The sequence below is a fragment of the Gadus chalcogrammus genome, chromosome 6 (assembly GCF_026213295.1).
Source record: "Gadus chalcogrammus isolate NIFS_2021 chromosome 6, NIFS_Gcha_1.0, whole genome shotgun sequence".
In the NCBI taxonomy this organism is placed as follows: Eukaryota; Metazoa; Chordata; class Actinopteri; order Gadiformes; family Gadidae; genus Gadus; species Gadus chalcogrammus.
Window position 1 is genome coordinate 8,119,836 of NC_079417.1, and position 21,749 is coordinate 8,141,584.

Below are 21,749 nucleotides of genomic sequence, written 5' to 3' on the forward strand. Positions count from 1 at the left end.
ACGACCGCCACTCTCTCTCTGGGGGTCTGGCTAATGTAATGGCGGGGAGCTGCTGGATGTTATTTGGCCGGGGCTATCCTTTAGTATCGCTGTGCAAGGCGAATGACATTGCTGCTGGGGACAGCCCACCTGTTAGTGATTGGGAGGGGTGGAGGTGGACAGAACAAGTGTTATCTGTCAGAGGAACAGGTTTAAAGGCTTTCCCAGTGGGGTGCCATGGGGGGCCGTGGCGGTGGAAGAGTGCAGTGAGGGGTATTTCCATTTGCCCATCGACACTGTGTAACCCCACACATGTCAACCCCCGCCTCCACCGCCACATTCTCCAGGGTTTTCAGTTCACGGTACCTCAGCATTCGCTCAGTTAGCGTGATTCCACGGGGACTGCTACCACAGTATCGGTTTGAAGGGCCAGCAGGGGATTAGGAAGGATAAAAAGTAAAGAGGTTTGTATTTTGATGCCAGAGGAGAGGCGGGGGCCAGCGGCCGGGAGGGGGGGGGGGGGTCATGTAAGCAGAGCACCATGTTGAGTCCCTCCAGTGCATCTGTCGGACTCGTCTAATTGCGTGTGGAGGTATCGATCTGTGGCGTGTCAGGAGGGGACTGGACTCGGTGGCCCGCATCCCCCCAACATAGTCACCCCGCTGGGGCCCTGTCAATCACAGGGGTGGGTGGCGGTCTCGGTGCGGAACAGAGTCTTGGAGCAGAGGGCAGACGCAGCGCAGCAGAGCATGACAGTTCTTAAAATATACACTGTGTGTGTGTCAGTTTGTGTGTGTGTGTGCGTATGTGTGTGTGTGTGTGTGTGTGTGTGCGCGCGCGTGTGTCAGTCAATCAGCTCCACAGGAATTGGTAACCAACTCCCAATTGCAGAGTTCAAGCCCTAAAAAAAATCTGATAAAAAAAAATATATAAAAAGTAGCTATCTTCGAAAAGTGCAGCTCTTGACACTCCCTTCTTCTAATTCTGCCCACATTGGTCGTGGCTCCTTCGCTGGCTGTGCCTCCTAATAATCCCAGGCTGGCTCTAAGGACTGTTTTTGTCGAAGAATAAAGGCAGCAGCAGTATAAAGAGCACATGCCTCGGAGCGAGACTCGCCCACCCACAACCTCTCCTCTTCCTCGGCCTGCTGTGCTCAGCCTAACGGCTTTTAACACTTGATTAAACCTCCTTTTCTCGACTAAAGCTTGTGAACAGCAGGGAAAGGAAAAAAAAAGAGAGAAAGAGGGGTAGGGGGTTTACAGCGAAGATAATTCAGAGACAGATGAGGCTGTTGGAAAGCTGTTGTACCGTTTTTTTTTTTTCTTCTTCCTGGATTCTTCTTCTGGGGTTCTTTGCCGCTACATCAGGATGTGGGTCCTGTGTGACAGGGCTTTAGGATCCTCTCGCTGGATTATCCTCCTATTTCCACCAGGGACTCTGTCTACAATAGCCTCTAGCATCCCAGCAGCACAAGGCCTCTTTAATGTCGACAGACATGATATGCAAACACTGCTCTGAATAACAGTCCCCCCCACCCACCTCCACCCCCCTAACTTCCAATCAGCATGGTTCCTCTTTTGCTGAGTAGTAAATGGCAGATGAAGCCCCTATCCTGGGCCCACTAATCCCAGGATTTTCCTCAAATGTGAGAAAGGGCCTTTTTTTGAGTGCAAGAGCGGCTCCCATCTGTCAACATATCACTTATTCAAACCCAGACAGGAGTAACCCGAACCCGGCTTGGACGGTTTCGGGAAAGCTCATGTTTGTGTTGACAGTTGGCACAGGAAGCAAAACGTTGTCTTAAAAAGTGGCTGTGGAATTCAAGGACGAATGTCAAATTGTGGAGTTTCTTTTAAAAGACCAACCAATAAAATGAATTGCATCGCAATCACTGAGATATTTCAGCTGAAGAAGCCTTCCTGTTTTAAATGGAGGAAGCGTCTGAACATCACAGACATAGTTTGAGACTATAAAAGGAAAAGCTTTTTTATTGACTGGAAAGGGCTTTGTTAAGGCGATCAGTGCTGCAGTGATGAGCTGTTTAACCTTGCCTCTTCCCATACAACATGAACAAAAATCAATGCGGTGCATAATGTACACACACTCTAGTAACCTTGCTGGAGCCAAGGCACAGGAAGTGAAAGAGATTGGCCTCACGCTTGTGGCTCAGTGTCCTTTTAGTTCTTTGCCCAACGGGTTCACCGCAAGAGCAAGACAAACAAAGCTTTTAACCAGCGCCACGATATTCATCGCTGCCATCACCAGCAGCCCCCAGAAAGAGCATGGCTGCCGCGGGGAATATGCCTGACCTGTTGTTGTTTTCTCTGCCCATGAATAATTGAATCGGTGGCATGTAAGACAAAGTTACATTTACTTGCTTCATTATATTTTAATCCAAATCGAGTGTTTCCCAGTGCACACTTGGTATGGACAACGTCTTTTAATGGTGCTCTCTGCAAGGGGTTCGCTTGTAAATCTGCTAGTAGCCATATAAGCACATCAAACAGATCTGCTTCTCCGATCCCTCCTCCTTCTCTTCATCAGCCTGCAGTGTGATTTGTTTAGTGATGGATGCCAGATCAAATTCCTTCCCAGGTGCTACATTATAATCAGAGATAACTGCCGCAGGGTTTATGTGAAGTTCACCGAGGCCTGTAGAAAAGCAGCCAAAGATGTTAGTAATTTAGGTTCTCCAGCAACACGGCATGGCAATTCTGCGTTTAGATGTTTTAATAGCGTAATGACAAGCCACGAACGGAAGGTCATTATGAGGGCAAAAACAAGAACAATGTCCTATTGGGAACTTCCTGTAAGTTAAATGGTTCTCCATTATGTATTGATGTAGCGACCCCTGACACGTTGTCTAGTACTCATTTCATTGTATGCCTGCACCCGCGGGTGCCGACAAATAATACCTTATCTGTCCACCACAATGTTACATCCGATACATCCATGGTTGTCATAAGAGCTGGTCATGCGTCTTAATGCTGGCAGGGGGCAGGGGGCGGCGTAGTACTCAGTAAGTGTGAAGTCTAAAACCCATAAGCTCTCTCACAAGGTCTCTGCAGTTGTCGAACTGCCGTTAAAACCGGCATGAGCTGGATCCTGGCAAAGGATCACCGTTAGCATTTCCCCCACACCCTCCCTCGACCACCGCCTCCTGGCAGAATGTCTTGGCTATATGTCACCGTGTTTATTTATACATGCCAACCTTCCTCATAAAGTAACACATCTGGGCGGCCAATGACAGAAGAGCTGGAGCGTCCTGCCGTGCCGTTAAAGAGATGAATGGGTGGGGCTCGCTGGTCAAGCCAGGCTCCCGTCTCCTCGTAAAAAAGAAAAGGGCTCCTGTTACATGCCGGGCGTCTGGAACCTGTCATGTATTGGCGTAAAGGAATAAAGACATCAATAAAAGTCACAGCGACGGGCTAAATAAATGATGCATGGCTGCAGCCGCAGCCACAGCCACACAGGGTGGCGTGCCCTGTCGCATGCTTTTAGCCCCCTGGACATCACTCGCCTTAATGCCGCCACCACACTCCTCTCATCGGCTTAGCTGCAGCGCCATCTGCAGCCATTACCATTCACAGCCAACCATGGCGTTCCCCCTTGACCCGCCTCTCACCACCGCTGGCATGCGGATTGAACTTCTATCCACTGCGAAGATGCAACAATTAACGCTGACACCAGAAGGGAGAGTGACCCCCGAGACCCCCCCGTCTTTTCCTCCCCTCTATTTATAAGGCCAGTTGAGCGGTGGAGGTATTTATTTGGGGGCTTTGGGGGGGGGTGCAGTTGGAGCGTTGGGTGTCTGGGGCAGAGGCATGTATACAGGGCTCAAGGGAGAGGCCGGGGTTCCAGTTCCCGGTAATCCGATGCAGGGTGTCCGTTTTAACGTGCCTTGTCCCTTTCCGACCGGGACCAGGGTGGCTTAGGGCGTCTGAGCCAGCTTAATATAGTGCAGCCTCTGTTGGTTTGTGCTACCGAGATGGTTTCAGTGATTGGTATCGTCGTTCAGTAGCAGCGGGGGATTTTGGCAGAGGTAGCAATCCCGGCTCTGTGCTTAGGATCCTCGTCCAGAGAGTCGGAACAATGTGAGGATACGATCGGTACAGCCAACAATGTCTTGTAATTTTTAAATCATGGGCATGCATTTACATAAAATACTAAAACGGGTAGAAGGATTTCACACAATATGGCTGCATAACAAAACGGTCAATTGTGATATAATGGTAATATAATAGAATTCCTATAATGTCCGTCTGTCCCGATTTTTGTCTGATTTAAATAGATATGTTCAGTCGTAATTCAGCACAAGCCAAGCACACGGGGAGGCGTGAATGTTAGCGGTCATTCAGTACAGGGTCTAGGATCCGCGGTGTACAAATGACGTCATTTGACTGGCCCGGCCAGCTCCCACCGCTGTGCGCGCAACATTAATTGTGTTCGAAGGGTTGAGGGGGTAGAAATGATGCACATAACTCAAAATTCACTGACGTGGTTCGAGGTGAGACAGGTCTCTGGCCACGCATTTTTTCCTCTCATTAAAGGAGTCGGTGCCCACAGGACAGGCCAACGAATGCCGACCACACACTTCTTGAAAAGCCAGCTCTGGCATTTTATTTTTTCGGTTGCATGCTGTCTTTCACGGCAGGTGTGTTTCTGTGTGTGTGTGTTTGTGTGTGTGTATGTAGTATGTATGTGTGTGTGTGTGTGTGCGTGGGTGTGTGTCGGTTGACGTGAAGGAAATGGTCGCACAGCCCAGGCACTCTTTCAAGAGAATTCTCCATAGTCAAAAGCATCTCATAGACATGAGAAATAGGGAATAAAAGGACAAAGATGAAGCCTTCTTAGCCCGAGGTAGGTTATGCCTCACCTACGTGTTGTTTGGATTCCCAAAAAACAAAGCAAAAGCACAATGGAGTTCAATGGGAGTTTTTTTTTTATCGAGAAGCACTTACAGACACCTTTCCTTTAACAAGCTGCAGTGAGAGGGTAGTGCACCAGCCGAGTTTGCCTGAAGCTCTCTGCAGGGCAATTATGTCACAGTGGGGCCAGTCAGGATGATGTGTATCTCTCTGTGTTAGAGAGAGCTCCACACTGCAGCAACGGAGAGGAATATTATTATCTGCACTAGGACCCTCTCCACAGCAACAGTGATGCTGCTGCTGCTGCTGCTGCTGCTGCATCGTTAAGATCTGCCAGTCTCTTATCTCCGTAGCCTCTCAGACAATAGCATCCCCATAGACCCAGCCCCTTTTTAAAAACCATCCTCCACCTGGTGAGCTGTCAGGCTGGGGGTGTGGGGGGGGGGGTGTGGCAGGGGGGTGGCAGGGGGGTGGGGGGCGATGTGAGGAGGAGGTTGATGGGGATACAGGGACAGTGCCGTTTTCTGTGACTCATCCTCCAGCGGTTGAAATAATCTGTGGGTGCCCAGAAGTAGGGGGTGGTGGTGGTGGAGGCGGCGGTGGAGGCGGCGGTGGAGGCGGCGGCGGTGGGGGGGGTTCGGTCATGGCTGTCGACCAGCCAATCGGGGAGCCGCCAGCCGTGTCTTAAAGCCGTATCTGCCATCTCTAGCGCCGCCGAGCAGCCGGGGAGCGGCCCGCTGGCGGCGTTGCGATGGCTATCGGCGCGGCGGAGTAATGAAGAACAGCCTTCTGATTCCAGCGGGAGATTACCTGAGGGCCTTATCGCGGCCGCCACCCGGCCTGACATTACAGGCAGGGAGAGACCCAGAGAGTGTCTGTGTGTGTGTGTGTGTGTGTGTGTGTGTGTGTGTGTGTGTGTGTGTGTGTGTGTGTGTGTGTGTGTGTGTGTGTGTGTGTGTGTGTGTGTGTGTGTGTGTGTGTGTGTGCGAGAGAGAGAGAGATTGAAGGCTGCACCCCTTTCCACTCTGCTATCTGCTACTTCCTTAGTCTCACCCCCCCCTGCGCATCCCACAGCCGTGGTCTTCGGCGAGGAGGACTTCATCAAAACGCCACACCCGCCACGGCCTGGGTTGACCCTTATCTTACCTTTAGAGAGATATTGCTGCTGCTACTACTACTTCCCTATAATCAAAACCCCACCCAGCCCCTCCACCTCTTCCACCCCCTGGTTGCTTACACGCAGGTGCCGGGGGAACCACGTGTGTGTTTGTGTGTGTGTGTGTGTGTGTGTGTGTGTGTGTGTGTGTGTGTGTGTGTGTGTGTGTGTGTGTCTGTGTGTGTGTGTGTGTGTGTGTGTGTGTGTGTGTGTGTGTGTGTGTGTGTGTGTGTGTGTGTGTGTGTGTGTGTGCGCTTTCCTTTACGCCACCCAGGCACCACATCCGGCACACATTAATTGAGTTAAATGGGCAGCGATGGACGAGATGATTTGTCTGTCGGGCTTTTATCGCTGCAATTTAGACTGTAGCTCATTGAATTATGCTGCTTAATGAGGGCTTTCTGCAGGCGCGCCGTCTCTACGGACATTAGCGCACGCAGGTTCATTTCACCGGGTAGCAGGGGACGAAGCGCGCCCTAATTCACCGAGAATTTCCGCAGGATAATCATCTGAAAGCTTTTCGTGTACGCCGAGGGTCTAGTCTGTGTTTATTTTGGTTTTCGGTGTGCTCTCTGTTCTGTATGCTGTTGTGTTTGGTGCTATTTTCGGTTCCTTTATTTCCTTGGCTTTTCTCTGTAAAGGACCAGGTTGCGTTGTATCTTCTAACCTCCTTCTCCTCTTCCTCCTGCTCGATGTGGTGCGTGCCTCCATCCCTTCCCGACCCACGACTAATTTGCATGCTAACCTGACAGGGGCAGCCATGATAAGGGCCAGCAACGGCTGCCACTCCCCCCCCCCTCCCCCCCCCCCCCTCGGTCCCACCAGTGCTTGGAGGGGAGGTGGGAGGAAGAGTGAGGGAGGGAGACGAGGTGGGGGCTTGGAGACCATGGCTAATATTTTACACAGAGCTCAAGGCCCCTCGCGGCATTCGTTTTTAACTGCCTCTGTTGCTAGGGAAGGAGACAGGCACACACGCACACACACACACACACACGCACACATGCACCGACGCATCGCAAGATGGCTGTGAAAATGGCAGGGCTTAGGGCTATGTAAAGAGGTGTCAGTGTGTGTCTCTGTGTGTGTGTGTGTGTGTGTGTGCCGAATGCGTCAGCCTCCCCGTGTATCTGTGCCGGCGTGTCACACACACGCCGGCACAGAGACACGGCAGCCTGCCGCATTCTGCACGGTAACTATGGAATGCCTTCCCGTCTCGGTGATGCCTCTGGTCGCGGGCGGAGTTCTGCTCGTTGACAGTTGCGTGGGAGGTTCGGGGGAGAGGAGGGAGGCAAGCTCTGGGCTGGAGGGATGTGGAGTTTGGGTGTGGGGGGGGGGGGGGGGGGGGGGTGCGGAGGGGGGAGAGTGGGAGTCGAGGGCTACCACAGCACAGCCCAGCCCCCCGCTGGCCCCCACACCTGTTCTGACAAGGTGTGGAGGGATGGAGGCGTAATGTGGGGTAGGGGCTCCCCGCCGCCGCCAGCGCACACGTCTCGCCATGGGAGGGCGGGGGCTGATAATAAAGCACCGCTCTGGAGGTCATTACGTCTGTGTGGCAGGGGAGGGGATGGGGAGGGCAGGGGAGGGGATGGGGAGGGGAGAAGGAGGAGGAGAAGGACGAATGCAGGGGGAGATAATTAATTTTGCCTTCACGTGGCTCCCTGGGCGCCCCCACTGTGGGCGGAGGGCGTTAGCCGCTATGCTATGTTAGCCGCTACGCCGCTAACAAATGCTTTGTTGGAGACTGAGCAAAGGGGGTTTATAGTGGTAGAGTGGTCGTGGTGCCCATTGCAGGAGGATGAGGAGCATTAATGGGCAAAGCGAAGGGAACATCCGGCCTGTCAACAGCAGCGCTGGAGGCGGCAGGCGGGGGAATGTTAGCGGCGGTAAGTGGAGGGAGTCGGGGGGAGGAGGAGGAGCAGGAGGTGGCAGTTGACAGTGATGAAACACCTGGCAGGAAGGCGTGCGTGTGTGTGTGTGGGTGATGGAGGTGGGAAGTGTTGACTTGAGGTTTGAGGGTTGTGGGGACCTCGAGGTGCTGCCAGGGTAATGGAGAGCCTGCCTGTTCTTGCCGCCGTCTGTGCCTGTGAGTCACCTCCCTCTCTCTCTCGCTCTCGCTCTCTCTCTCTCTCTCTCTCTCTCTCTCTCTCTCTCTCTCTCTCTCTCTCTCTCTCTCTCTCTCTCTCTCTCTCTCTCTCTCTCTCTCTCTCTCTCTCTCTCTCTCTCTCTCTCTCTTTCTTTCTTGCTCTCTCACTTTCTATCTTTTTCTCCTCAAGCTGCATGTGTCTTTCCTCCCCTGACCTTCTGATAGATGACACGACCGCTACCTAGCTTTTTTCGATGCTGCTATCAATTCATCCCCCCCACACACACGCACATCCACACGTATACACGCACAGTGAGATTTCTTGGATAAGTATGCATTATAGGCCCTAGTGTCATATTTGAGGCGCTTTATTATATTTTTTATTACTGTCAGTCAGGCGTATTGATACGCTGTGTTCGTTTAGTACACTCTATCAAACCTTATCACCCAACACTGACGTAGGCCATTACGTGGCCTTATGCCTAAGACAAGGTGCCGCTACTGCTTGTGAAATGGGTTTGTACGGGAGAGGTGCGACTAATGCTACTTATCTATATTTAAAACAAAACCATTTCCTCCGGAGATAGTTTAAATTCAAATATATCTAAGTAATGGTGTTTGTTGTTGCTTGTTTTATAACTGATATTAAAATGGCTTTGTCAAGCTGTAGATTAGCATAGATTGCAATGCACCCGGGCTTCAAATGTGATTGCAAAGGCTGCAGCTTTACAGTAGAGATTACGGTTAAGTCTTCAACATTCATGAATTGATTGCTTTGTGCAGCAAGTCCCCAAAATATCATAAAAGTGAGGATATTAAGCCATTAAGTCAACAATATTATGGTGATCCAGTCGATACGGCCCGGGCTCTACTATCAGCAACTTCAGTCCAATAGCTTCCTCATCTGTCAAAATGGCAGCTTCTAAACGACTCCATGGTTCTCTCCCAAACGGCTTGCATTACATTCATTCCTCTTCACAATGGGGTCTGTGGCGTGCAATGTGTCTAGATTACTCCTCCTTTACCGCTGGGAGGCCGGCCTATAACACAACTTCAGGAGCTATGAGTGTGCAAAACGACTTAGAACCAAACTGTAATCACAGGTTTCTGCACGGCGCAAGCCCACAGCACGACTTTCAGAGGTTTCTTTGTGTTCACACGGCAGCTGTTGTGATCGCAGTACTGACCTGCAGGTGAAATAAGATATGTACACATTCTTACCTCGAAGTGGGTGGATGGGTTTCCTTCTGCCTGTGTGTGCGTGTGCGTGTTTGTGTGTGCATGTGCGAGTGTACGTGCGTGCGCGCGTGGGCGTGTATGTGTGTGTGTAAATAAGTAAGTCGGTTCAGTTGAGGCTACAGCGAGACTCTGTGTCTTGCTCTCCTGGATGCGTTCGGCTTGCAGGAGGAAACCTCATCATGCAGTTAGAGATCTGGGATCGGAGGTAAGCAGGCAGGCCGCTGGGGATCGTTTGATGTAGCGGCGGCAGGGTGGGTAGGGGGTGTTTACGGCCATGAGAGATTGGACTCTCAGCAGTCTTCAGTAAATGGGGTTAATTGAATCTGGGTAATTGCTGACCTTCCTGTCTTTGGGAAATCACAGACTTAACTGATCAATGCCTTTCATAAATTCATGTCTGAAGGTCATTGTCTTGATTAGCGCTACACACACACACATACGCATGTACACATACACACACAAACACACACACACACACAAACGCACACACACACATCCTTGCTTCAGCAATTTACAAAAAAGTGTATATGTTTGTGTTGTAGAAGCGTTTTTTAACACAGCAAAATACAATTAAGCTTGTCCTCTACGGTTTTTTCGTTCCTCCTAATGATTTAGCTTGCGTTGTCATCAGGTGAAATGGAATGGTTTATCTGAAAGATATGCACCCACCCTGCACACACAAAACCATTTTGCTGCCTCAGCAAATGCAGAAATGCTTCGCAGTAAATGTCTCACTTAATGCTGGCAGGTTTTTTACTGCCAACCCCGCTTTCTTTCTTCACTCTCTCTCCTACCCTCTCTCTTTCCCCTTCTCTCTCTCTATCTTTCTCTCTCTCTCTCCCTCCATGTCTCTCTCTCGCTCGCTCGCTCTCTCTCTCTGCAGTACAGCCATTATTTTGAGATTTATGCGACTAATAAGTCACTGGTGCCGAGGGAAGTTGGGGTTGGACTTTCTAGAACAAACAGCAGTGTAATTTGTAATTTGGCATTCCCTAAATCTGGGAATTACGAGCATGCTCTTGTGGGAGTTAGCACTCTGTGGTGGGTTTTACTGCCCCACCACATCTCTCCATCACCGCTTTCTCTTTATGCCCCGCTCGAGCTCTTTCTCTTTCTTTCTCTCTCTCACGAGTTATCTCTCTCTCTCTCTCTCTCTCAGGCTTTCTTCCTCTCTCTTGCTCCCTCTCTCCCTCCCACTCGCTCCCTCTCTTCTTCCCAGTATTCCACTGTGGCGGCGGAGGAAGCAGAAGGATTTCACAGCTGCCTCCGCCAGGGCCCTGTGACCTCCCCTCGCCTCCTTTCCTTTTCTGTTCTTTTATTTCTTCCTTCCCTCCATCTCCCCCCCCCCCCCCCCCAGCCGCCTGGTTCTCTCCTGGGGGAGGCCTTGTGTGGCTGGGAGGAAGCTGAATCATAAAGCATGGCTAATGAATAGAATGGGGAAGGAAAGCGGAGGCCCCCGCCGACGGCCCTCCAGAGAGGACGCCAGGGCCCCCAGAAGCCCCAGGCTCAAATAGCAGACAGAGCCCTTGTAAAGGTCACGCTTCCTGGGGCTCGCTCCAAGGGCTTTCTGGCTTCCAGGCAATGTGGCTTGAATTTCCCCTACCTTTGGGTTTTTTCGTTGTTGTTTTTTGTATGGTTAAATTCCCCCCCCTGTTTCCTTTGGAAAACCTGGCCTTTTTGCTCCTCTGTTTTTCTTTCTGTCTGTCAGTGTGTCTTTCTCCATCCACCAGCGCACACAAGCACAACGCACATACACCCTGACCCAGCTGTCGGGTTTTTTTTTCTGTGGAAGCTGGGGGTTCCCTCCACAAAGAGAGTGTGAAGAATGTGTTACATGCGACCTCTGCCCACCCCAACGGCAGGCGGCCCCGCCGTCCGACCCTACACCCCTGTTCAAAAATGTCCACTTGACCGGCGCATAAACCCTCAAACGAGTCCTAGATAAACGACCAGCTTGCCAAATCCTTGCCCTGTTTTTAACGTGCCTTTTTTAAGACGGGCTTTTGTGAGCCTGCCTTGTAATTGTGGAATTATACGACTGAGTCACACAGACTTGGCAGGTGCAAAACAGACCCATTAAACCTAAATATTGGTTTGTGTTCGTGTCCTTGCGTTTTTTTGGATGTGAAACAACCCCGCCACACACAAAAAAATAAAAGGGCTGTCTGGCCGGGCCGCCTCGGAGATAAATACATCACAGCCATCCAAGCGCTTCATAAACGGGCGGCCGGGTGCTCCCGTTCTTTTTTTCTCAGTGAGATGTTATGTCTCCTGCTCTCTGGGTAACCGAGCTCTAACATTTATATGGCGTACGGATGGCGGCGTCTGACAGCCCCTCTCCTCCCCAGCCCTTTGGGGAGTCTTTTTTTCCCTCCTGCGTGTGTGTTTTCTTCTGTTTAACTTCGGTGACCCTGGGTTCCTCTCCGGCAGCAGCAGCGCCGCTGCCCCTGCTCCGGCTCCCGTGTCCATTTGACAAGCCTCGTTTCATCCCAGGGCCCCCTGTATTTCTCTCCTCGCATGGGGCCCGACGTGGCGGTGGTGGTTCAACACGCAGGAGGTTGGCCCGCCTGCCACAGCGTTGGAAGTGCCGCGCTGGGGGCGTTAAATGACGTCCAGAACGTACAAAGGGGGGCTTGTGCGTGCAAGGCCGCCGTCCCCTGGTTCTGGGAGACTGGAAAAGGAAGGGTTGAACGCACACACATCCACCGTGAACTGATCTCACCCTCCCTTCTCTCGTCTCTTTGCCCAGCCGTTTGTCATAGCTATATATTTTTTTCGTGATAGCCATTTAACAGACGCTCGTATCCACAGCAATGTACAGTGATTTGTTCTTAAGGGGCAAAATATTAATGAGCAGGTAGAGGTCAAGGCGTCTTGCTCAAGGACGCCTACAACTTGATGGCTGATGTTGGGGTTCGAACCCAGAACCATTTGGCTTGGAAGCAAGCTATCCTAACAGTGAAGACTAACTTCGACTCTCCCTCGTAACCTGGGTGAAAGCATTAAGTCGGTGAAGGAATCCAAAAAGAAAAGACAGACACTGAGTATCCCACAGCAACCGTCAGCAAAGAGCAACGTTTCAACAACGACGACATTCACCCCCCCCCCCCCCCCCTTCCCGATGAAGAAGTAGCACACGGTGGCATGCGGCGAGGAGATTGCGCCGGTCTCGGAGAGAAGAGCGCGTCCTCCAAACACTTGAGAGGAACGAACGGGATGCCAAGGATGGCCATCTGTGTTTACGAAATCATTTGCTTTCTCTCGTCTCTCTCCTTCGTCTCTCTCTGTCTGTCTCCTGCGTTTGCTCTGATTCACTGTTCAGTCTTTACATATGTTTCCTTAGTGGCTTGTGTGCACGCCGAAGAGAAATTAAGAAATAACTAGCGTGGCAGCTAAAGACACCCGGGCCTTTTGGGTGAAGCATGTGCTCGACTCTCACAGCGTTTCAGGGGTCTGCGGACCCCATTGGGAAGGCACTAATGCAAGGGAGGGGAATGCTTTGGTTTACACAGAGGGACTGTATAGACTGACATTAAAGGCTCAGGGGGAAAGGCGACCGGGGGGGGGCAGGGGAGCTCCTGGTTTACATTAAGGCCCAGGCTTACCGCTCAGCGCTTGTTGTTGTTCCAGCACGCCGCACAAAGCCAGGTTGTGTCTGGGTTTACTTGCCTTGTAATCAGCGCGTTGGATGTTCTCGCGGCTAGCCGAAGGCTACCTGTTTTCAGATCCCCCCTCCCCCCCCCCCCCCGTACACACACCGCACCACAACACACAAACAGGGGAAAATAAAGGTATGTGTTTTGATTGTACAAGGCCCTGCCGGGTTCTCTACTTAGGTTGAGTACTTAAGATAAAACATTCACTTGTTTAGTCTCCCCTCCGCTATCGCAAAACACTCCAGATCCTTCCGCAGAACACTTCACTCACACTTCCTGGTAAAATGCAGCTCACCCTGGTCAATATTTCGGCCCCTTGTGATTGGTCGCAGTCGTAAGACCTTCCTGCTGGATTTGAACCGGGACTGCATCTTACATGGGCTGCATGTAAGGTGCTGCTCATGCAGAAAGAGTGGAAATGCGACATTTCATTTCATGAGCACTATTCGTCTCCCTATTTGCCTCACTATTTGCATACCAGACACACAATGATAAAATCCAAGATTTAAGAGTCACAGTCATATTCTGTCTTTGTATCGGTGAAGGTCCATTCCCACATTTACACTGCATGGGTGCGAGTGTACGTGTGTATACACAACATATACATGTGTGGGTTGTTGTGCAGGACTCCCAAGATGGTGGTGTGTGTATATGTGCCCATATAGGTGTGTGTGTGTGTGTGTGTGTGTAGAGGATCTTTGTGCATGGATTCCGTGGAGCTACCTTAGCGACTTCCTCTGTCTGGTGCTGAGTGAGAGCCTTCAGGTGGTACAACAGTGCCCCCTAATGTCACGGTGGGGGCAGGGACTCGCTCAGGGACTGCTAGGTTCACAGGGAGCACCCCTCGCTGAGGCACACGGCCTTCCAGTGATGGTCCCCCCCGTCCTCCGGGTCAGCAGAGAGACCTTGACAGAAATACCCAAATGCTTTTGAAAAATGCCTTTTGCTTTTGATAAAGATTATCAATGCTGATGCACTTGAAGGAACTCTGAGGATTACAAAGCCAGCGTCCGCCTACACACTCCCTGGAGGCCTCCATCTTAATGTGTCCTCCCCTTGTGGTTCTTGTTCCCCTTCTTGCAGGTTTCGGATGTAGGATCGGAAAAGCTCTTCACCCCCACCACACCAAAAGGTAAGAGCTCGGTGTGCAGCGCCCCTCTTTATTCATCCTTGTCTTCCTCCCTCTCTTCGTCCTCCACCTCCTCCTCGTCCTCCTCCTGCTCCTCATTATTAAACACAACAGAGAACCGGGCTCAGTGGACCAAATCCAAATCTTCCTAGCCTCTAATCCTCCGACTTCCATTCACATTTAAATGACAGCGGGCATAAACGGAGTCTGGCGACTACAGATGCATACATTCTCTCTTTGAGTGTGTAGTGGTAGGAGTGGGTTTTTTGTGCGTTGTGTGTTCTGTGTTGTTGGACGACCCCACGGAGGGCTTAACCCTCCTGCATATTGGCTCATTAGAGGGGATTTGAAGCTTCTCTGCCACATGCTCCCACAAACGGAGAACTTCCCCTCGGGCAAAAACAAGCTTCCTGACAGCAGGCCCGGTCTGCGATGGACGCCAGGCCAAAGGGAGAGAGACTCAGAATTATACTCTGTGTGTGTGTGTGTGTGTGTGTGTGTGTGTGTGTGTGTGTGTGTGTGTGTGTGTGTGTGTGTGTGTGTGTGTGTGTGTGTGTGTGTGTGTGTGTGTGTGTGTGTGTGTGTGTGTGTGTGGTGAGAGACGGTGTGTAGGTGTGTTTATGCATAAAATGTGTTTGGATGTACTTGTGTGTGTGTGTGACCGAGAAAAGGTTTGTAGGTGTGTGTATATTCACATGCACAAAATCAGTTGGGATGTATTTGTGTGTGTTTGAGAGAGAAGGTGTGTAGGTGTGTGTTAATTCACATGCACAAAATGTGTTGTATATAATGTATTTGTGTGTGTGTGTGTGTGAGTCTGTTTATGTATGCATGCATGCTTTGCGCTTGCCTCATCCGCCCCCGGCAACATTTGGAGCGAGTCATCGAACACAGTGAGAGAAAAATGAATTGATTGAAGAAAAAAAGAATCCTATGCTGGACCAATGCAAGTCCCACACCAAAGACATCAATAACAGCGCTTTTGCAGAAAGCGCTGTTGCTCTCCTATATTAGAAAACAGCCGAGTGGTCGGTTTCCCTTTAATATTTTCTGCGTCCATGGAATATATCCCTCTTAAAGGGCAAAATTCAACCTCAAGGTTGCTGAGTATGACCACATTTGCCGTTGAAGCCCAAGGCGTACCAACAGTGTTGGAACATACCATTAAACAAGGGACAGCATAAACAGTAAAAGCATACACGTTCTCCCTTCACTGGTATAATAATGAAAATAAATGTTGTCAATGATGACCAAATGTCCATTGTTCATTTGGCCGAATGACCTCAATAATATTCATCAGACTGTATTGATTTGATTTCTATTCCTATTCAACCGAGCCTCTGTCTGCGGAGGTGTTCATGTCGGTTTTCCTCTAATTAGATTGGCCCCTAATGTCAGGGCCTGCACTGGGGCCAGTAAGGATTAGAAGCTTGGAATTACATCCGCAGCCAATCCCATCAGCCAGCCTAAATCGGGGGAATAGGGTGTTTTTGTGTGTATGTGTGCACGTGCGTGTCGTTTGCATCTGAGTTAGGATGTAGAAGCGGTACCTACAAAGGTACCGAACTAGTAGTAGTGTGAGGTAAGGGCCAGGTAAGTGATCCTCACCCTCGAAGCTTGCATGAGTTGACGATGTGGTGATGTGATGAGGAGGTAACGATGAGATGATGAGAATGTATAATTGGCCTTGTCTTCCATTGGTTAACATCGTTCTTCTCTGCTCTCAACTAGACTAGTGAAATGAATCTCTTCGCGCGTGTGTGTGTGTGTGCGCGTGTGTGTGTGTGTGTGTGTGTGTGTGTGTGTGTGTGTGTGTGTGTGTGTTTGTGTGTGATTCATAGCAGTCCCTCAGGGACTGCATGTGCTTTATGCATCTCTCACTGTCCTCTGGGATAAACTGAAAAAAAAACTCTTCTCTCTGATCTCACACACACACACACACACACACACACACACACACACACACACACACACACACACACACACACACACACACACACACAGACACACATACACACACAGAGGAGCGAAGAGACTCATAACACTAGTCTAGTTAGATGCGATGGAACAGCAAATGTCAAAACGTGAAACAAAGCTCTGTGAGAACGTCTTGCTCCTCGTCTCTGTAATATTCTTCCCTGTCTCCGGAACACGCTTCCTGTCATTATGAGCGCTGGTCCTCCTGCTCTGTCGGCGCGCCGCCGCTGCGGTATGTGCGTGCTCACACTGCATGGCGCAAAAGGGGGTTTGACTCCAGATTGCACCACCGTCGTCCTGTTGTCTGCCACCGTTAATGAAACGGTTTGGGGCTAATGGCGGAGAGGAGAGAGCAAACGCTCTAATCACCGACGCCACACCGCTGTGATTATACACACAGTGCTAGAAAAACCACCCGGCAACTGTGCCGAGCGCTTCTCCTCCCGCTGTCTTCTGGTTGCTGCTCTGCCTTCGTCTTCGCCGCTGGTGTGTTGACAGCCTGTTAAGAGCTACACAGGAATAGAACGGATCTGAAGTGCTTGGATGTTGTCGGCTAACAGCTGGCAGACGATAACCCGGCACCCCTCCCTCGGCTGGGGGGTTATCAGGTTGGAAGGTCTCTGGGAAGAAAAAAACAGGCCAAGCGATACCTGCCTGTTTAGAGCGAGTTTTTCTATTTACTTCCTGTCTCGAAACCTCCTGCAAATTATTGATTTCCTGGAGGAAGGCGTGCTGGAGAAACACGGCAACAGCACTCGCACTCTTGTCAGAGTTTGTTGTGTTTGTTGTTTGGGGTGGTTTTTTTAACTTATTGAATTAGATCGAGTTTCAGTTCACAGAGTTGACGTGGGGAGCAGAGATTTAACTGTCCAGCTTCCTGGCCTAGATAAACACACGCACACACACTGTGAATACAGACATGCACCTCGCTAGTGTTGTTAGCGCCTATAGGAGACGACGGTAGTTCATCCAGCATGCTGAGGCAGGAGTGAGATCCAGAATTGCTGTGCCGGCACTTGAGTAAACTCAAGGAGTGATGGTATTTTGTATGCCTCACATGCTGCAGTACTGCCTAGCATTACCTTTGAATTCTACTTTTTCCCCTTCAAACAGCATGGACTTCTGTATGCATTTTTTGTTACGCAATATGCTTCAGCACCATTGCCAATCCAGATCCAAATCCTTTTTTGGCAAATCAAGTACTTTATGTTATTGAAGACCATTTCATCTGGCCAGTGTTTGTCCAGTGTCGACATGCCACCAGGCCAACCCCCACCAGCGGATCATAGTTTGCAGTCCAGCGAGGGGACCCAGGGCATCTTGGGTAGCCAGAGAAAGATTGGTGGAAAACCCATTTCTGAAGTGGATTTGTGCCCTTGTAATCCCGATTAATTTTGACCCGTTGTGCTCATTTTAAACAGCGCATTACAGTAAGCGTGAACACAGCGCGCTCTGGGGCGAAACCGGGAGCTTAGCGGCTTTGCAGGGCTTAGCTGCAGATGGCATTTTAAGCCGGACTTAATAAATTGTTTCCATTAAACTTACCGGCCCACACATACAGGATTAGACCGGCGCAACAAAGGAAGGAGAGAGTGTGTAGACGGGGAGGGAAAGAAAACACTGACTCCATGTTAAACTGTCTTTCTCTCAGTCTCTCTCAGTCTCTCTCTCAGTCTCTCTCTCAGTCTCTCTATCGCTCTCTCTCTCTCTCTCTCTCCCTCCCTCTCTCCCCCTCTCTCTCCCTCTCCCTCTCTCTGGGATGAAAGGGTTACTGCTATTGCGTTTGAATGTGAATAGAAAACCCACACAGGGCCAATCTCGGGCCGCTGTCAGGGATGTCGGACCAATTCCCCCTAATTGACGTGGAGGCAAACAAACCGAAAAAAAGATGCATAAACCATTTAGCTTGGCAGTGGATTTAGACTTGATCCTCCTAGTGTTTACATACAAACATGGTTACCAGTGGATTTCAGGAAGCCCATATTATGGCCTTTTTTATGGAGTCTTACGCTCGTAGATCCATCTTTGCTATTGTCCAAAATCAATCCCTCACAGACTGTGAAGTAAAACCCAGTTTCTCCACCCGCTCCTCCCCCCTCGCCCTCCCCCTTTATTCTCTCCCCCCGGCTGGCCCCGGCCTCCATCCACGCCCCGCTGTGCTCTGGCCCTGCTCCCTAAGCTCTCATTATGTGCTCCACAGTTCAGGGTCCCACCGCGACCGACCGCTAATCAACAGCCCCTGTCTGCAGACCCCCCTCCTCTCAAGGGCTGCTGCCGAGGGGGGCTTTGTTCTGCCGCTCTTTGCCGCATGTCAATGAAGAAGAGCTATGGGCCTCCTCCTCTTCCTCCTCTTCCTCCTCTACCACCTCCTCTTCCCCCTCTTCATCAGCTTCCTAGTCCTCCTCCTCTACCGCTGCAGGCACTTCTCCAAGTGCCCTGTGGGTCGGCCGTTGCTGCACCGTGGCACTAGCCCCTGCAAGCTGCAGCAATCGTACGGAAAAAACCCAGCCGCAATCTCACTGCATTATGGAGTAGGCATGGAGGAGGTGGAAGAGAGATTGGCAAGGTCAGGGGCAGGGAGGGGAATTAAGGGCAGCCGGTAAGCAGGGAGGGGCAGGCGGGGTGGAGCAGGGTGCATGTTTGTATTCAGCAGGCGGGGCCCTCCTCTGGCCAGGTCACGGTGATGTATCGCTCACCCCTGGCCGTGCCGGCCCTCACTGTTTGTGGCCCCTCGCCCATTAAATAATGAATGGAGGTTGACCTTCTGACCAGCTAATCAGCCTTTTTTTTATGCCGTTTTGTATGCCGGTGATATAACGGGTCGAGTCAGACCGGATTGTAGGTGGAGGGAGAGCGAGGGTAGCTGGCTGGTGGGAAGGACAGGAGGTTGGGGGGGGGGGGTTTCTCTGGCTCCAGGCCTGCCAGATTAGCTGGCGGTGGAATTAAACGCAAACCGTCAACGCTGAGGAATCTAAGCCTGGTACAGCTCGACTCTGCGCCCCTCTGTGATTTGTTTGACAGGGCACAGCCTTCTCACTGGGGAGACTCTTTCCCTTTGCAGTCAGGGGGCCGATGGGGCTGTGTTGACAGAGTGCTTATTGCAGAGGTTTCTGTGGGGCGTTGGCTGTCCAGGCAAACATGGGACAGTCGCACTGTGTTCGGTGTGGTTTCTATGAGCTCTGAGGCAACACTTCTGGATGTAGGGCGTCGTGTTGCCACACTGCTCTCCGTTCGCAAACAAGTTTTCACATTTGGATGAAGTTCAATTCAACATACAAATTAGTTATTTCATCTAGTTTTTATGTGGTGAGCAAGAGGGTGTAGTTTCTTAGCAGCTTTAGCTCACTGATAAAGTAACGACATTAAAGTGCGTTATTATTTTTCCAGGAGGAGTGCTTAATATTGTGCAGTGTCCTAGCACTGCCATATGAGCTGGGTGATTTGCTGTGGATGGAAGTGGCTGGTATTAAATGTTTATTTTATTGGTAGTACTAATGCTGTATGGACAGCCACACAGGTTTGAGTGATGAAAATACACAGGTGGAAGGCAGCAGAAAAAGACGTGTTTAGTTATTAATTGAGCCATTACAGGCAGAGATTGCCTTTTTGATTTAAGGCAGGAAGCGGGCTTCAGGGACAACGAAAGCAATTACAGAAAATCCCAGCATGCACTTCAGCTGCCCATCGTTTTACCTTGTGCTGTGAAAGATGAGATAAAGGGGGAATAAAATACAGAACGCTATGTATGTTACATTGCAGCTTTCCATAAATTATTTGAATTCTTCTTAAATATTTATGGCATTTAAAATTATGATTAAATTGTCATGCGGTATTCATGGGGTAGGAAAGGTCCTTCAAACAGACAAAACTGCATTCCACAATCCCTCAATAGAGGGGTGAGGGAATACGTTTGCTCTTCTATTCTAATGTAGAAAGTGTTGTCGGGCTGTGCTGGTCCTTTTGGAGATGGCTTTTTTCTTAGGACCAAAAATGACACGATTAGAAATTGGTTTCTCTCTGTGCAATGCAATTAACAGGCCTCTTATGCTGTCGATATGTCCCACTGTCCCTTAGCGCGCACTCTGGGGTCTTTAGACACGCTCTTAGATCCATTAGAAAGCCCCTGACTCTGTACAAAGGTCTTGCTGTGTTGCTGGCTTTGCTCCCACCTCCAAGTAGAAAATGCATTAAGTAGTCAAAGCAATTTCCCCCCAAAGTGCCCACCAAAGATATTAAGGGGGATAAAAGTGAAAAAAATCTGCGATTAACCTATACCTATTATATACCACACCTGAGCTGGTTTTTTGCTATGGGATTGCCAGATACATTTCCAGCACACCCCTGGCCTGTCCAAGCATGTCATTCCAATCACCTTTCACCCCTCTCTTTTCTGCTATCAACACTCCAGCGCAACAAATCAGGAACAGAAATAAAAGTGCTTGTTCTCTGTTGGTATGGCCGAGAGATGACACATCCTTACATATCAGCCGACTGAGCAATTGACCGCCCAGCCAAGCTTAAGGACTACTGAGGGTGTCTAACCTGTCACCCACTCCATTCGTTCTCAGTCATCAAGGGAAGAACAAGCGAAATAGATGAGGTCTTCTTGCACCGAAGCCATTATGGCACAGCTCCGAAAAGAAAGCAGTGGTTCAGTACATCCTAACGTATCTTTAGGCCACTAGAATCCCTGCAAAGGAACGACTGTGCTGAACCCAAGCGCTCGCTAGGCAGGCGCCTTCCTGGGGCCTGGCTCACTAACTGATTCACTAAACCCCAGGGCTTAGGCCTTGGCAGAGAGCTCATGCCTCTCCGATGAGCGTAGGAGATCAGAGGGTCCCTCCCTGACAGGGAGAGGGCTTCTCTGGAGATAAGCTGATGTCCCTCTGGCTTGACAAGCTGACTCGTGGGTACCCCACCGTCCACCGTCCACCCTGCCCCTGTAGTTTTTTTTTGGTTGCAACATATAAAGGAATGACTCTAGAGAAGGCACTAGCTCCCATTTCTTTCATAGTTACTCCTCTTCTTCCTCCTCCACACACACACACACACACACACACACACACACACACACACCACACACACACACACACACACACACCAACACCACACACACACAACACACACACACACACACACACACACACACACACACACACACACAACAAGCTCTGTGTGGAAGGCATTAGCATTGTTTATCTGAAAGAGCGTATGAGCTGCATCTTATCGGCGCTGTCAGGCTTTTAATGTGACTGTGTGACGCCCACAATGGCCGGGGCCGTTTCGGATTTTTGTCCTTTATTCCTGGCTTCACAAATGTTGCCCCCCCCCCCCCCCCCCCATTTGTCATAAGAATCTCTTTCCTCCCCCGCTAGAGCCTCCGTTTTGAGCAGTTCACAACCAATGTTGTTTGCAGATGACGGCGTAATGTTCGTTGACAAAGGCAGATGGTTAGCAATTGTGGCCAAACACGCCGGTTGGATGATGTCTGATCGCTGGCAGGGGGACAGTCGTCAGCCTAGATGGATATTACAAACACGCTTGTAATGGATTTGACGTTTTGGGAAGCAGTTCACACAGGATTATGAAGATGGGAAACGCATTGCCAGAGACAGGACGGATGTAAAGTGCTTCTGATTCCCTCAAGGACAAGGACATCCAC

The 21,749-nt window shown here is 50.4% G+C and overlaps 1 protein-coding gene across 1 annotated transcript in view; it reads left to right on the top strand.

The window, feature by feature from the left end:
- The window catches only part of fbrsl1 (fibrosin-like 1), a 263,194-nt gene that overhangs the window by 210,289 nt on the left and 31,156 nt on the right, over nt 1-21,749 (top strand). Inside the window, exon 6 of the mRNA XM_056592471.1 lies at nt 14,065-14,113. Within this exon, the coding sequence (XP_056448446.1) occupies nt 14,065-14,113 (49 nt within the window). The remainder of the gene's footprint in view (nt 1-14,064; nt 14,114-21,749) is intronic.